The 17,334-nt window shown below is 42.9% G+C and overlaps 1 protein-coding gene across 2 annotated transcripts in view; it reads left to right on the top strand.

Annotated features, from left to right (window-relative positions):
* The window catches only part of BLTP3B (bridge-like lipid transfer protein family member 3B), an 89,661-nt gene that overhangs the window by 46,502 nt on the left and 25,825 nt on the right, over positions 1–17,334 (top strand). The window contains exons 10-15 of one of the 2 annotated variants that reach the window (XM_066590486.1): positions 269–451; positions 2,330–2,436; positions 6,907–7,048; positions 9,859–10,052; positions 13,170–14,542; positions 16,745–16,911. In XM_066590486.1, coding sequence (XP_066446583.1) covers positions 269–451; positions 2,330–2,436; positions 6,907–7,048; positions 9,859–10,052; positions 13,170–14,542; positions 16,745–16,911 — 2,166 coding nt within the window. Of the gene's footprint in view, positions 1–268; positions 452–2,329; positions 2,437–6,906; positions 7,049–9,858; positions 10,053–13,169; positions 14,543–16,744; positions 16,912–17,334 lie in introns of those variants that run through there. The other variant, XM_066590487.1, reaches the window with a different exon arrangement.

Raw genomic sequence — 17,334 nt, 5'->3', positions numbered from 1 at the left:
TAAACCAATCTGTTTGAAAACAGTTGGCAGCGTCCGGGGTTTTAAAGTCAAACCTACATGGCAGTACATAAATATATATAATTCATTCCTTTAATCTGGCATCAGTAGGCTATGATTGGTGCTGGATTATGAGCAGCGTCTCCACCTTTGCTTTTTCAGCCGGTATTTTCATTATTAAGCCCCAATTTAATGTTGTCTAATAGTAAATGTGTCAGTTTGTACAGCGCTTGACTCTCTACATGTTCACTTGTGACTCTCATGTTCCCAGATGACAGCTGCAGCCACTGGATGTATTACGGAGATGCCACCAAGACGAGATGTGCTTGGGCGCAGGAGTTGCTTCAGGAGTTTAAGTGTAATGTGGATATGTTGAAGCAAGCAGTAAAGGATCATGGTTCTGGGTCGCCTACAAAATCCATGCCCAACATACCCCAGCAGTATTCCCACCCAGGTGAGATTTTCTGGGATTAGCTTGTCATTTGTTTACATACAAGGAGTTTCCTTTTTGTTGCAAAGCCCTTAACCCGTTTAGGACCAGCCACAGTAAAGTTACGGCGGCTGGTCCTGGGCTTTTAGAGCACCGGTGCTTTAAATCTCCTGCTCTGCAATCAGCCAGAGGCAGGAAACGGTTATCAGCTGTTAGTGACAGCTGATAACCCGGAGCAGAAGGCAGGAGGGGTTTTTAACCCTTTCTGCCTTCTGCTTCCCCGATATACAGTGCTCAATGAGCACTGTATAGGGAAAGTGAAAGTAAGATGTACGGGAGCCTCGGGGGGTCATGTGACCTCCTGGGATTCCCTGCTACTGCAGAGCTGGAGGGTCAGACTAGATCCTGGCAGCTCTGCAGGTGACTAATGTCACCACAGGGGTTGCTCTGCCCTGTAACTAGGGCTCCTATGGACACCCCAGCTACAGTGGGAAAGTGTCAAATAAAGAAAAAAAAAATGTGATTGTCCCCCAGAGGTCTTATATGACGTCATGGGGGACATAATAAATGAATAAAACAACAATACATACAAAAGAAAGAGAATAACACAAAGCCGACGCCAACAAAAACCGTCACCGTATGCGCCCTGTAAACCAAAACCATACATACTATATATCAAAATGTCCGAAACAAATAGAGGAACCCATTCCCATACTTTATTTTAGTGTAAACATAAAAATAATTTAAAAAAAATTATGTTAAAAAAATGAATTTTTTTTAGCTTCTTTCCCACAATAAAACAAAAACCGGGAAAAAAAAGTTAGTGAAAAAGATATAAAAAAAAATAGTCCTATATGTCACGGAAAAAAAAACGCAGCAAAAATAATTTTGGTAGCTAAAGGAAAAAAAATAGAGCAGTAAAACCGCCACATGGGTAAAATCCCTAAAAAGTGTCTGGTCCTTAAGGTACAAAACAGCTTGGTCCTTAAGGGGTTAAAAATGATTACAGCATGTCCAATATCTGTGCAGGACCACCAAGAGATGGGGCTGCCAGGAGGAGATCTTTATGTAGCTGCTTTTTACTCCGAGGGACTTTCAATTAGCCCAAATGAGTACTTGAGAACTGTTTTTGCCCCAGACTGCCTGTTTAAGTTTAGCAAACTTTACATAATGAGGTTTTAACTAACAACTTCAAAAGGAGGAAATGGAAACCAGCTGGATCCATGAAAAAGTTTGGGAAGCATTTCAGCCAACTAAAGCTGCATTTACAATTCTGCTTTGTTCTATTGCAAACGGTCAACGTGTCTGTGGACGGAAATATCCCTTCCAGATGAGCTGAGCTTCTGTAATGTAGCAAGACAGATAACCTGTCTAGACCAGACTACTGTAAGACGTCTGGAAGACGAAAACTCCCGCTGTACGAAGCTCTTTATGGGCATGGAGTCAGTGAGGAATCCTAGGTTAGCTCAGAAACCTGTAGAATTGTGATCTCAGCTCTGGAGTAAAATAAGGGCTTTATTGCAATCTATTCATAGACTAATTGTACATTTAGTTTAACTCTTTCCAATCCACTGTCTGACGTCTAAAGACATTCTGACTGAAGGCTGTACAGCTCCGATGTCGGAATATGTCCGGCAGGGTATTCTTACTTTATATTACTGGCCGCTCTGTTTTCGGGGGCCTCTCCAGCATGTCCCATACTGCAGTACTGGCTCTAGCCAGCAGATGGTGTCGTTGTATAATGGCAGAAAGAGAAAAACCCCCTAGGAAATCCTAAATCCAAAATTGGATTGCAAAGGGTTAATTCCATATGTTTTACCGTCATTCCTAATGCATTGTATAAGTATGGGGGGGCGCACTTATTAATTTTGTCAGCAGTTTAATATATATTCGTCTTTTCAGGCTCTGAATCCAGCGGGTCGTTTCCTACAGCAACGTTGGAGCAACTCCAATCCAAACTATTATCCAGCTCTTTTGTGGTTAGACTTGCTGATTTTAATATTTATCAAGTGAGTGACATTACATCGCAAACATCCTAACACTTTTTTATCGTGCTTCTATATTAGATCTGTATTTCTATGCTTAGATCGTTGTTGTTTGGCTGTCAAGTATCCACCCTACCGGTTTATGGTGCAGTAAAGTACATGCTTGATTGCCACTCCATACAGCGCCTCCTTTGTGTGGATGTTCTAGTGAGGAGGAACCACAAATGGTAGACCCCTGTTATAGTGATCAGTGGGGTCTTCCAGGATTTTAATACATAACCTATCCGGTGGACGCATAATAAATGTGGTTAGTGGATGGAAAAAAATCTCTTCTTTTGGGTAGAGGTCCTTATTCTCATGCGAAGTGTAAACTGGGAACCTGTCATCGACTCTAAGCACCTTAAAGTAGGTTATGGTGCTTATAGTTTAGGTGATGTGGAATCCAGGGAGCCATACTCATCAATTTTCCTGTTCCTGCGGTGTTTACTAGTAAAGTTGGTGCGTTCAAAGCAAACTTAACTCCTTTCAGAATGCTGCGCACACAATCCCATAGAGGTAAATGGGAATGGGCACACAGCCTTCTGAAAAGAGTCGAGCTTGTGTGTGCATGCTGACTACACCTGGGAACAACACAGGAAAGGGGGACCAGGTGAGTATGAGACACAGCTCCCCGGACTACCTGTCATTTAAAGTACAAGTACCATAACTTTTAGTGGTACACAGCAATATCATCCAACGTCAATATACACCGTTCATATGCACCCCACTTGGGTGTGAGTCCAGGGTTGTCACCCCTGTCGGACTCTGGCCACTGCTAGGCCACCAGCCTGCTGCACTGGTCCTCTCTCTCTTGCTTTTGGCAAGAACTGGCTTTTATCTGGTTCCTGCTCCACCCCTTGGTGTTAACCCTAGCAGCAGAAGTCCTGTCTGCAGCCCTCTACAGGCCCTTCTGTGTTGTGCACCTCTACAGGGTAAAGAGGATCCACCTGCTTTCCTGACCTCTTTCTAGTGAATACTTGCATGCTCCAGGAAATGATTTTGTAACCTCTTTTGTTAGAACTCTTCATTGGTCTGTCCCTCTGTTGTTCTTCTTGGAAATCTATGAATAAAATCCCAATTAGATGTTACCAGCTGCGGGATAGCGCAAGATCGTCCCTATGACGTAAGGGTACATCATTTTGCGGAAAGGGCCCTGCTCCCATGACGTACACTTTACGTCATGGAGAGGGAAGGTGTGTGTGTGTGTGGTGTGTGTGGTGTGTGTGTGGTGTGTGTGTGGTGTGTGTGTGGTGTGTGTGTGTGGTGTGTGTGTGGTGTGTGTGTGTGTGGTGTGTGTGTGGTGTGTGGTGTGTGTGTGGTGTGTGTGTGGTGTGTGTGTGATATATGTGTGTGTGTGATATATGTGTGTGTGTGTGTGTGTGTGTGTGTGTTATATATGTGTGTGTGTGTGTTATATATGTGTGTGTGTGTGTGATATATGTGTGTGTGTGTGTGTGTGTGTGTGTGTGTGTGTGTGTGATGTTTGAATTATTACCTACGTTACAGAGTAAGCATGGAATGTACACGTGACCGTGTGCTTTTAGCTATGAGCAGGGACACATATGTTGAGATAAGATAAGAACTGTAAGAAATTTCTACTGCGCCACTTGGAACTCTGTCAAGAAAATCAGAATGTATCCAATGAATGCAGTTTAATGTCTAAAGTAACCAATCAGATGTGGGATTGAAAACCGTCCAATGATGTTGTAACACCCCAATGTATGGGGCTATAAATAAAGCTGCCTGATTGTGGTCAGCTAGGAATATTTTACTGAAACCATACTTGTGTGAGCTCTGGTATTGTATTCCTCCGTTATATGACGTCATTATCTGGTAACTCCACGCTTGTGCCCTCTAGTGGCATTTTGCCGCAACAGCACAAACCACGTGTTGTATGAAAATTTGCAGCAGATTTCACCCTATGTATCGCAAAGGGTGAAATGCAGCAAACGCCTGTAGACTTTAAATCCACACAGCAAGTCGATTTTTTTTTTTTGGGGGGGGGGGAAATGTGAGCAGAGCTTTAGTAAAATCTTTGCAGAAATGGGTAAGGAAAATCTGCACCATTGTGGATGTGTAAAATGAACAGCATTTACGCCTTGGACGTATCCTTAGAAATGGTCCCCATCGGGCCTGTTTGTAGGCCTTAGTAATGGTAGCTGAGTGATGATATGTGGTTATAACACCCAAGGAATTAATGGAGACAGTCATGAACACAATGTCACCGCAGCCTGGTCCCCAAGGGACTGTTGGTGACAGTTACTGCATAGTTCAGGTGGAGAATTTCAATGGTACATATATTAGATATACTTCTGGTTTTTTTTATTTCCTACATGGGAAATGTCAAAATCTTGGATGACTCCCCACACACGCATAAATAGTTGTCCATGAGTACATACCCTGTTTCCCTGAAAATAAGACAGTGTCTTATATTAATTTTTGTTCAAAAAGGTTTAACTTTTTTACATGTATAGCTGTCTGGACACTATTTAAATAGACTTTTTTAATTAACTGTTAGCAGGGCTTAATTTTTGAGTAGGGCTTATATTTCAAGCATCCTCAAAAAGCCTGAAATATCATTTTGCATCCTCAAAAATTCTGGAAAATCATGCCATGTCTTATTTTCAGGGTATGTCTTATTTCCAGGGAAACAGGGTATTAGCCCTGAGACATAAGTGTTTGTCTAATCTAAAGACTATAGATGTAAGTTTCCCTTTCATATCATATCTGCCTCCCAGCATCCATCCTCCTCCAAGAATGTAATTTGTTGCAGATGGGATTTATGGATGGCTGGACAGCTAAAATAAAGGACTCCAGAGAAAACCTAGCCAGAAACCGACATACACAGAAAAGCCATTTAAGAACCTGACAGATGACGAGCCTGAAGAGGCAACTCCTTCTTATTCTTAATGTCTTCCGTTCCTCAGTATTCAGAACACTGAGTAACATATATGTATATTTATTTTAAATGTCTCAAAAATATTGTCCGCCTCCTCCACCCCCCCACCCACACCAAAACCCCCAGTTTTCTGGGTGCACTAGGGTTGTAAAGCACCATTTATATTAAATCAAAAGCTTGCAAATCAAATGTTAACTAATCCAATACCCTGCAATGGAAAAGTCTTAATTTTTAACCTCCTAACAATCATAATGTTGTGATCCTCAAAGTCCAGATAATTTTTTAGCAACTTGATGGTTTTGTCAGGGAAATTCTGCGTACAGCACCAATCAGGCCCACCCCAATGCCCCGCTGCCGGCGGTAAAGAAGAGACACCACACACGGAGGTCTGGTATAGTTCCTCACACGGGGACATAACTGCGCACTTTATTACAGATTACATGGGATCTTATACCCTTTGGTCTCATCACTAGGAATGGGTGATGGTCTCATTGGCTCAAATTCACCGCATAACCATATATGTTAAGTCCGGATTTCCGGCTGAGACACTGATAATCATATACGTAGTTAAACAGTCGTTATCTTGATACGGCGCCTCTGGGAAAACAGCCAAGCACACGGCCTTCGTGTTCGGTTCTGTATCATCTCTGAATTTCTGGACACATGTCTCTCAGCCTTGCAAACTTTTGGAATATCTGATGTAAGGCGACATAAGTTTTTCTCATTTTAACTTTGAATAGAACTTGCATACAGGTATAAAAGCATAAAAAACATATGGCAATATATACATATACCCTCACAGTTTAACGACACTAAAAGCCCTCATACACATTAGTCTACAGTCATCTGAACTGCCGATGTTGGTGGAACCAGATGACTGTTGAATGCATGAAGGACTTTCCCCCTAATGACTGGGAAAAGAGGAATCCGGGATATTGAATTTCAACACCTGATCCTTTTGGTTCCACTAGAGCAGGGGTCCCCAACTCCAGTCCTCAGGGACCACCAACAGGTCATGTTTTCAGGATATCCTATAGTGAGAACACCGGTGGTAATGTCTGAGGCACTGACAATAATTACCTGTGTAATGCTGAGACAATCCTGAAAACATGACCTGTTGGCGGTCCCTGAGGACTGGAGTTGGAGAACACTGCACTAGCGTGTCTAGCTGTGGCTTATCTCCTTCTCCCCATGTAAAAGACATGGGCTCGGCCGAAGTAAGTGTGCACATCAGTGAAGTCGGGAGGAACGGCTGTTAACTGAATGAAAGTTTGGCCGATGACTATTGAGGGTGTATGAGCACCTTTGCTCTGGCCTAATTGCAGGATTAGAGCAGTTTCTCTAGATCCGAGCTGTATATTTGCCATAGTGCAGGTAAAAATCTGGGACCGTGCATGAATAAGTTGTGGATGTTAAGACGTTAAAAAACAAAACTGCTTCTATTTCTGCCCTAATATATATATATATATATATATATATATATATATATATATATATATATATATATATTGCAATGACCTTTTTGACAGAACTGTTATAAATTTATTGTTTTTCAGGTGTCCACAGCGGATCAGTGTCGATCTTCCCCTAAGACTATGATTTCTTGCTATAAGAAGAGCTTGTATCTTCCCCAGGAAATGTCTGCGATTCATATTGAATTTACTGAATATTATTTCCCAGATGGAAAGAATTTCCCCAGTAAGAACAACTCTTTCTCTGAATTACCTTACAGGATCCCCAAAGATACATCATTATCGGCTTTACTAGCTTCAGCCTGTAGTTTATAGGGAGTAGTTTAAAAAAAATCTTTGTAAACCATAGTGAATCCGCAAAATGCAACAGAGGAGTTTTTCTTACTAGATACTAGAGATGAGCGAGCGTACTCGGAAAAGCACTACTCGCTCGAGTAATTTGCTTTATCCGAGTATCGCTGTGCTCGTCCCTGAAGATTCGGGTGCCGCTGCGGCTGACAGGTGAGTCGCAGGGGAGAGCGGGCGGGAGAGAGGGAGAGAAAGATCTCCCCTCCGTTCCTCCCTGCTCTCCCCTGCAGCTCCCCGCTCGGTGCCGGCACCCGAATCTTCAGGGACGAGCACAGCGATACTTGGATAAAGCAAATTACTCAAGTGAGTAGTGCTTTTCCGAGTACGCTCGCTCATCCCTACTAGATACCCGAAGGCGAAAATAGCACAAAATCCAGATATCAATATGACATGCAGGGTTTGATAGACTAGGCATGTTAGAGACTTTTTTTACATGACCCCAATGGATACTCTTTTGCCATCGATTGGATGAAAGGGGTCTTATGGATACATTTGGAATATGCACCAAACAGACATGCTGTAACGCAGTGGGGGTGGACCCAGGGCTATAGCTGCAGGGGGTGCTGCCCTAGACACAGTCTGAATGTGCTCCGTGTAAGTGCTTTACTGTGCACCCAGCCTTTTTGTCCAGGGATTCTATCTCAATCACTGAAAACTGCACTCAGACAGAACCCTGGATGGAGCTGTCGGTTTTAATTGGCCAGATTCCAGAGGTATCGCCGTTTGACATGGTTTCCATTCTTTTCAATTTATTATTGGAAGACAGAATGGCGCAGTCGACTACAATGTGCTGTTCACCAAAAATAACTCATTCTAGCCTGTAATTCTATTTGACTCATTAAAGTTCTCACTTCTGCTTGGTGGTTCCATCTGAATACCATTTTTGGTGATTCAGAAGAAACCCTGGGTCAGAAAACGACAGCATAGTAAATAATGATGTGTGAATCATACTTTTGAGAATAGACATCAGAGACATTTTAAAAAGGTGCATAGGGTGGCATACCTTGTGCTGTGCCCATTTATATGCAATAGGCCTCCCAGTCTGATTTTTCACCAGACCCCCCTAATCAAATACAGGCCCAACCTTCTAAATACAGATGCTAGACCAGATCCCCTTAACAGATACTAAGACCCCATAAATACAGATGCTCAGACATGACTCCCTCTTACTACAGACCCCAGATCAGGGTTTTCCTCAAAATAGACTCCATAGATGATATGCTGATTCTCACCCTGTTGCTGCAGTTTTCTTCGGTCCCTGACTACTGTAGTCAACAGACAACATCTTAGTGCGGGAACGGTGTCTAATCGTGAAGAGGGCTGCAGGAGAGGAGAGTTCAGGATATTTAAAAGAAAACGCGGCAACTGGGACATTGCTGGATCTTCTGGGAGTCCAGGAGACCTCCCCTTTTTTCAAGGAAGTCCCCCAGACATTCCATGGTAGTTGGCAAGTATGGCATTAATATGTCATCCATAGTGCCCACACATAAATGTACATATGCACAAATGTATATGTAGATGCAGAATTACAGAAACAAATGTGTGTGTGTGTGTGTGTGTGTGTGTGTGTGTATGTGTGTATACACACACACACACCTTACATCCATACATGCACAAACTACAGTACAGTACACTCTAATTCCCCTTCTACCATGACACACCATATCTGCCTGTTTCTTCAAGGCTAAATCCCTGTAATCTGGGTGCTCTTCCTCCTTACACCTTTAGAGTGAGACAGAAGGAAGGAATCTTAACCCCTGCGGTGCAGAATGGAGAAGCCAGAGAGTGAGGAAGTCATAAACTCTATGATAGACCTCTGTACAGCAAATCTGGATGTTATCAGCACACAGATAGTGGTGTGCTGATTTTATTGCTGCTAAACTGCTTTCAAAGCAAGATGGTCAGCATCACTAAAGTTACACAAACATAACTATTTATTTTAGTTGTAAAGCGGTGCCCTTCCCTCCTATGGATGCCTTAGGCACATGCTTTCAAGTGGACCCACTGTGGGACTGACTGATTTGGCTTTACTCTACTCTCAAGGGATGTTCTGAAGGGTCACCTGGTCTTCACCTGTTAGTCCCATTTTGAGGGATCTGGTCTTCGCCGCAGGGAGCCTTTTGAATGTTATTCCAGAAATAGTCTCAGTACAATAACAGCTGACCCGAGTGGGCCAAAAGACACCGAAGCATAGTAGTAGTGGAATATGCAAGTACAGAGTCAGTATAACAGGCTGGAGGATAGGACAGGTGGCATTTGGGCAAGACTTAGTAAGAAAACAGGCCAAGGTTGAAATGGGTAGGTCAAAACCGGGTAGCAAGCAGAATACTGGAACACTTTCATGTGAAACACAAGGGACTTTATTGTTTAGGCACCTTCCAGTGGGGGAACAATGCCTTAACTAACCTGGGAAGTGCCTGGATAGGTTGGGGATGGGAAAAATGGGTACATGCACTAGCGCTTTAAGAGGCAGGCAAAAGTGACAGCAACTACCACACCTAAGGGCCGAAGGATGTCTGCAACTTGGAGAGGAGGGAAAAGTGAGAGAAGGGGCCATGGCCAACGAGTATGACCCATGCAGTGTGAACTTGCCCAGATACTCAAGTTTTTATATATATGCCTAAAACTCAAATGTTGTTTAATGTGCAATTATCCTAACATAATCTTAAAAAAATGTATTTCCCATAGTACCAAGTCCCAACCTCTATGTCCAGTTGAATGCTCTGCAGTTAACCGTGGATGAGCGGAGCATTTTGTGGCTGAACCAATTTATCCTGGACCTGAGGCAGAGCGTCGACCAGTTCATGGCGATGTACATGTTGAACGACAGCTCAAAGTCAGACGAGCATATCGACATCCGGGTAGATGGCCTCATGCTGAAGGTAAAACAAGTCAGTGATGACTGCATAAACACTACTGAATAATTCAGCTTGGTATTTCATGTGGATCAGCTAATCTAGACATAAATGATAGATAAAAGTCATGTATATTTTATAACACTCTGCCAGGCCCGCATTCAAATCTTTTATGCTGACTTTCCAAAATTTGGCTTCATTCTTCACACTACAGGGATATTTTTCATAAAGGATAATGTCTGGTCATACAGGAGGCTTCCGATCGAATGGCCATATAGAAACCTACTGTAATATGGTGGTGACGGGAGAGAGGGACTGGAAGTGGAGTAGGTTTCTTGCAGTGCGTAAATTTGACGAGGCCTTCTATTAAAAAAAAAAAAGGGCTTCTCAAACTGTGTCCACTTCTTCATGGTACGGGATAAGATGAAACACAGGATCTCTTTGGCTGAAAAAGTTGCCTATTTAGTTGCAATATTAAACTGTAGTGTGTTCTATTATAATATGTCTGTTTTTACTTTTTGGCATGGACTTCAACTACTAGCGAGGTTCAGGATTGGACTGGCCCAATAGAGTACCAGAGGATCCTCAGTTTGGGTCGAGGCTCTTACACAAAGGTCTGGAAGAAGTCAATCCCATTTGGAGATGACTTTATAGACAATTTAGAGACTTGTTCAGCTAGTAATGGCCCGAACGGTGTACACTCCTAGCAGTTTTACTGAAGCCAGTCTCACCGTATCTCGTGTGGGAGTACTCGCTTTGAATGATCCATGCTAGTTCAGGGTCAGAATCTCTCCTCTACCATGGTTTCCTGGCATCCTTGTGATGTCTAGATGTCCTACTGGGTTGGAGACTCGGCACATACTCTCTCTTCTGGCTACAGGCGAAAAGGCACACCCTCATCACTGTTCTCTTGTTACAGCTCCAGCCATTACTCTCCTCTCTTGGCAGCCACTCTCTGCAGGCAATTGCACCTTTGTTCAGCAGCACCTCAGCTCTACATAGTCTCCATTCTCTTCTCCTGTGACGTAGCACCCAAAACCTTTTATAGTGCTGCTATCCTCTCACCAGAAAGCTCTCGGGGCATGCTCAGTTGCATAGTGTCAAAATTTCAGGCAAATTTTAGCACATGTAGTAATTTTGGCACAATTTTTGTTGCAATTCACAGTCCATTGTCATAGCAATGATTTAACCCTTAAGGGTAGCTCCTTAAACTCAGTCTGAGAGTTGTAAGGCATAGGTATTACCAAGTTCTGGCTAGTGAGGTGCCTCCTGAAACAATGGGAAGCCATACCCTAAACCCTGTTTAGTGTACTATATTTGAAGGGTTAATCACCGAAGGGGGAAAAAACCACAGCACTTCATAGTGTACACTCTGTGGATAATGCAAATAGACTAAATATATGTTCCTTAACTGCTTCACCTTGTGGCCCTCTGGCAGATGTACTCTGGCTTGTGTGGTCTGTAGATGAGACCAGTTGGTGGCCTTCACGTGCTGATACAGCTTCCTTCCCCTCTTACTAGCAGGGCTCCACAGTGAATGTGCCTACATGCTCTGATTTTCCCCCCAAATCACTGCAAAATTTGGCTTTTTTGCTACAGTTTTGCATGAAGACCTAGCCTTACTGAGCAGGAGTACTGGAAAATCGCCTGTCATTCAAGAGTCGTGACAGGTTCTCCTCCAAGGAATCGGGCCTCTTGCTAAGGCATTCCTATTCCAGCTGCTACGGTTCCTGAGCAGCCATGATCCTTGCTGCATCTTGCAACTTTATGGCTGTTGCATCCTCCCTTGTGTTGCTTGGACATAGTCAGAAAGTGCGCCCCTGGGTACAGTAGACAGGTCCCACTGTGTCGACAATGTAACCTTTATTTTGCCACAAGTTTGGCATTCAGGTAAGTAGTTGTTGTTTTATCAGAGTTGCTAATAGGAAATACATAGAAAGGCACACTTGTTGGTTCGGGGGCCACAGGGAGATTCACAGACTCCCTGTTTGGCTAGTACGAGCCTGGTATTGCCTTCATCAGGTGTAAATTATCAAGGAAAAGCAGGGGGGTTTAAATATGTTTTGGATGGGATCTCTGCTTTACCTTAATGGTTTTACCTGATGAAGTTGCCCGTTTGATACTACAATGTGCAGTAATAAATAAAGGATTCAACCTCGCCACTTTGATCCCTGTATCTATATCCAGTAGCGCCAGAAGTGGCCCACAGATCTTGATTTCTAGGTTTGGAGTGTAGATAGATATAATCGAGTTAAAAAAAATTTAAAGGGTTTTTCGGGATTCCAATATTGATCACCTATCCTTCGGACCAGGGGCGTAACTATAGAGGGTGCAGGGGATGCGGTTGCACCCAGGCCCAGGAGCCTTAGGGGGCCCATAAGGACTCTCTTCTCCCTATAGGGAGCCCAGTACTATGAATAAAGCATTATAGTTGGAGGCCCTTTTACAGGTTTTGCATTGGGGCCCAGAAGGTTCAAGGTGTGTCTCTGTGCAGCATGGTTTAGGTATGGGTACAGATACAGATAAGGAATTCAGAAAATAGAGCAGCACACCAGGAATTCTTTAAAATGCAGACGGCACCATCAGGTGCTTATTTTATTGAATCTCCATAAAAACAAAAGCGACGTTTCGGCCCTGTAGTGAGCCTTCGTCAAGCATCTTCAGATATTTGATCTTTGGGGAACTCGAGTGGCGGACCCCCACAATCAAATATTGATGACCTATTCTAAGACTAGATCATCAATACTTGAGTCCCAAAAAACTCCTTTAAAGGATGGGGAAGGAGGACCTATAAAGAACAAGCACGAACCGACCATAGATGGTCCACAATTTGTGTCTTATAGGTCAAAAGTAGAACTTTGCATTATCCAGGTTTGGTTGAAATTATTTTTGGTAAAGAAAATTTCCTGTCTTCACATAATTGCATAGAGAGCGACCCTGCTGGATACTAATGAGGAAAGGACATATGAAGACTAAGTGTGCTATGCATATAATACACAATATAGGCATGAATGGTATCTCAACAGGCTTTTTGTGGGCTGCATAATAATGGTGTTTATCACTGATCTCTTAATGTTCTTACTCATTCTTTTCCAATTTTCTCCCCAATATCCCCCTCACCCCAATTTTTTTTTTTCTCCACAGTTAATCATACCTTCTCAAACAAAAACTGATTGTCACCATGACCAGCCAACAGCCATCAGTATCCAAACATCTGAAATGATAGCAAGCAACACCAGGCAATCTCCTAACTGTAGGCGTTCAGACCTTGAAGCCATATTTCAAGACTTTAAAGAATACCCCTTCTATTCTAAATCATTCACCTCCTTCCCCAAGTCAGTGGACAGTTTTGACTTTCTGCACCCCATATTCCAGAGGCATGCTTTTGAACAGGATACTAAAATGCATGATGTATACAAGGGATTCATTACACCAAAGCTGGACACCAATGCACTAAAAACCTCTGCTGCTAAAGACATCTGGGCTATACATTTCACACAGTTTTGGGTTGACTACGAAGGGATAAAAAGTGGGAAAGGTAGACCGGTAGGTTTTGTCGACGCTTTTCCATTTTCAATCTGGGTCTGCCAGCCCACGCGTTTTGCCCAGTCTCAGAAACAGATTGCCGCTAGCTGCAATCCTCTGGTAAATCTTTCCAAAAGCGAATCTACGGACTTTGCCGGCCGTATTCAGCGCAAGAAACTATTAAAACAATATTACAGCACTGAACTGGATGGCCGGAGCATCCCATTACAGAAGTCCCAGTCCCTAGACAGCAGCTTGTCCTGCCCCCCTGTCCGTGAGTCTCCTCAAGCGGACATCCAAGTGCTTGCACACATACAAAAACATGTCAGTTTACAAATCAATCACTATCAGTATATTTTCTTACTGCTGCTCCAGGATTCACTAAAGCAAGTCATGGACAATCTACGCAAGGATGTGGAGGCCGTGACTGGGAAACCAGCGGAGGAGACCAAACTGTCCATAGGCGTGCTGCTAAAAAGTGCTGAAATTTCTTTATTGCTGCATCCATTGCCAGAGGAAAACATGCCCCATTGCCCGCTTTCCCGGGATGGTAGCCCAATTGGGGACAATAAACCAACTCTTCCATCAGATGGTACTCAAGATGTTGTCGTGGTTAATCCCCCTATTGATTTACTCATGGACTCGGTCAGTGGTGACTCGGGAGCAATACTAGAACCCAAAAAGGTTGTTTTGCCAGAGACTTTGACCAAATCACCTAGTGACACTGACATTTTGAAAAGGACGCCCAGTTTGGAAGGGGCTTCTGATAGGACATCGCTGAAAGGAGAAGATGGAGCTTTATGTCAGGTTATCAATGTCAATGGTCTTAATGATGTTGACCACTTCAGTAGTGATGACAGCATCTCCAACCCTGTCAAAGATATTGAAGAAAACTTTGGTAACCTTCAAGCCTCTGATAATGAGTCTATAACGGATAACCCTCTCCTCAATGCACATTTTTTAGAGTTGCAGAAGAAGCACATTGACACCAGGTAAGGATTTGACCATCTTATTTCCTATCATATTCTGTATGAATCCTATTTTTTTTGGAATACCCTAGATATGTAAGGGTGAAGGGGTGTGGGGCCTTCACAGCCTGACAATCTTGCTGCCATTTATGCTAAATTTCATTTTGTGGCACATGAACAGTCAAAGGTACGTCAAATTGATCAAGAGGTGTGCGCCTCTTAAGATTGAAGCATCTTGCTGCAGCGCACGGAATAAAATGCCAATCTTAACCCTTTGGGCATTTTTAATTTTTTAATTTTTGTTCTCTACTACGGTACCAACTTTCAATAAAGTTTTTTTACATTCTCTGCGGACCTAGCTGTCTGAGGGCTTGTATTTTGCAAGATGAGTTGCATGTTTCAATAATGCTGCTTTAATGTACCATATAGTTTACTGAAAATCAGTTTTTAAGTGGAGTGAAATTTAAAAAAACCCCCGCCATTTATTTATTTATTTTGGTGTGGGGGGGGGGGGGGGGCTGGTTTGGCTTTGTTTTTACAGCGTACACAGTACAGCAAAAATGACATTCGAACTTTTTTTATTCTGTGGGTCAGTACAATTACTGTGATGCCATAGCTTCTTTTTCTGCTATACTACTTTTAAACAATAACAATCTCTTTAAGGAAACAAAAAAAAAACCGTATCATCTTCTGAGTACCATAACTTTTTTTTTTTTTTTAATTTTTCATTTGATGGGATTGTGTGAATTCTTACTTTTTGCATGATGCCCGGTAGATTCTATTGGCACCATTGGTATATTTGACTTTTTGATTGCTTTTTATTACATTTTACCTTAGAGAGACTGGCTGCCGAAAAAAAATTCTGGCGTTTTATTTATTTTTTCTGATGGTGTTTTCTATGTAGTATAAAAAAAATGCATTATTTTAATATTTTATGGATGCTGCATTACCAAATATGATGTTTTTGCTTTAATTTTATTTTTGAAATTGGAATTTTTTTTTTTTTTATTTTTTTTTTAAGATTTTTTTTTTTTAATGCTAACTTGATTATTTTTACTTTGTCCTCATAGGGGACTTAAACTAGTGATCATTTGAATGCTTATACAACTTACTGCAATACTTCAGGATTCTACTGTCCTCTGTCAGGACATTTTAAAAGTAGCTGTCAGATTTGAGTACTCCGGTTGCAGCCGGGTATCAGCTGTCATAGACAGCCAGCACTTGCTGCATAGGAAGTGGGCTTAGCTCTCGAGGGCGACCCATACAAACCCTACTCACTTGCGTCAAACATGTATGGTGGAAGTCACAAAGTGGTTAATAAATTCCCCCCTATGTGTTTCAGACATCATTTGCAGCATAGGGCCATATTCCATAGGTGTCTGTAGGCCGAACACTTGTTTGGCTTGTTTATACACATGCATGCTAAGCTTATGGCCGCCCGCAGACGGCCGGGTCGGATCACGCTGCGAAAATTCTCGCAGCGGGACCCGACCTGAGACCCTGCAGGCAGCAGTGTGGCACTCACCTGCTCCCGCGTCTCCGGCTCTGTGTTGTGCCAGCTGACGGCCAGCCGGTGCATGCGCAGAGCGGAGCCAGTGGCCGGGGAGTGACATTTCTGTGTGGGACTCTGCGAGCACTGCTCAGAAATAGAGCATGCCGCTCGAGATTTCGCACGGACAAATCGTGACCGTCTGCATAGGATTGCGTTTTCTAACGCAATCCTATGGCAGCCTCCACGGGCGGAAATTCTGCGGGAAATCCCGCCCGTGTGCAGGGGACCACTATAAGATACTGCCTGATTCTTCTCTCCTCGGATATCTGCTGGAAGGCCCACAAGCGTGCTCACTGAAATTGGTAAGTTCGCCAAATCTAAACCTAATGTATATGGCCAATCTTAGACAATCTTGCAGCTGCTTTCGTTAGCTGCGCCGTAATAGATCATCATGACGTTAAAGCATTCAGGCAGCCAAAAAAGGTGACAATCGGACGTAACCTGATCTATGTCAGAAATTCCAATCCATGGACATACTCTAAAGTGCTAGAAAAATTTACTACAGACTTGTTTCCTTTTAGGTAACGGTATTCATAGACTAACACAGAAAATTATGACTTCCCCTTTAAGTTTTTTGCAACTTTTTGTTTCTGCTCTCCTTATTTATTATGCACTTTTTGAAGTTTTTATTAGTTTTGATTTTTGAAACCTCGTTTCCATATATTTTTGTTAAGTGGAACCCCTAAGGAACGCTCCTCGTCCAACCTGCCTACCTTCTCTGTTTCTTACAAGAACATGAAGAGGACTCCTTCCCAGTTCTCCTTGGACAATATCTCCATCGATAGCAACTTGCTGGATGAACATTTGGTGGAGAGTGATGGGAGTGACCCGTTAGAAGCAGGTAGGAAGAAGGCAAATATTCAAGAACTGACCTGTGTGTGTGTGCGTGCGCGTGTGTGTATATATATATATTAATTTTATTTTTTTTTCTGATTAACACCTTATTGACCACTAATAAAGCTTTTTACTGAGGTCACTAAAGGGCCTTAGATCTATTCATATGCCGTATCATCACTGTGCAGCAGGTTTAGCCCAGCATAGGTGCTCATGTTGGGTATAGCGGGATCTTGGCTCTCTAATGACAGCTGGGTTCCTGCTCTAACAGATGGAATTGGAGAAACCTCCAATCCTGGCTATTTAATGCATTAGATGCTGCTGTTTCTATTGACTGTGTCATCTAAGTGGTTTTCATCCATGACACGATTGCAGTGCGCTGATGGGCTGCTTTGGCAGCTGGAGGCCTAGCAAATACCCACTGGGTCTG

Source organism: Eleutherodactylus coqui, chromosome 2, assembly GCF_035609145.1.
Source record: "Eleutherodactylus coqui strain aEleCoq1 chromosome 2, aEleCoq1.hap1, whole genome shotgun sequence".
Taxonomy (NCBI): Eukaryota; Metazoa; Chordata; class Amphibia; order Anura; family Eleutherodactylidae; genus Eleutherodactylus; species Eleutherodactylus coqui.
This window is presented reverse-complemented; position numbering and strand designations above follow the sequence as displayed.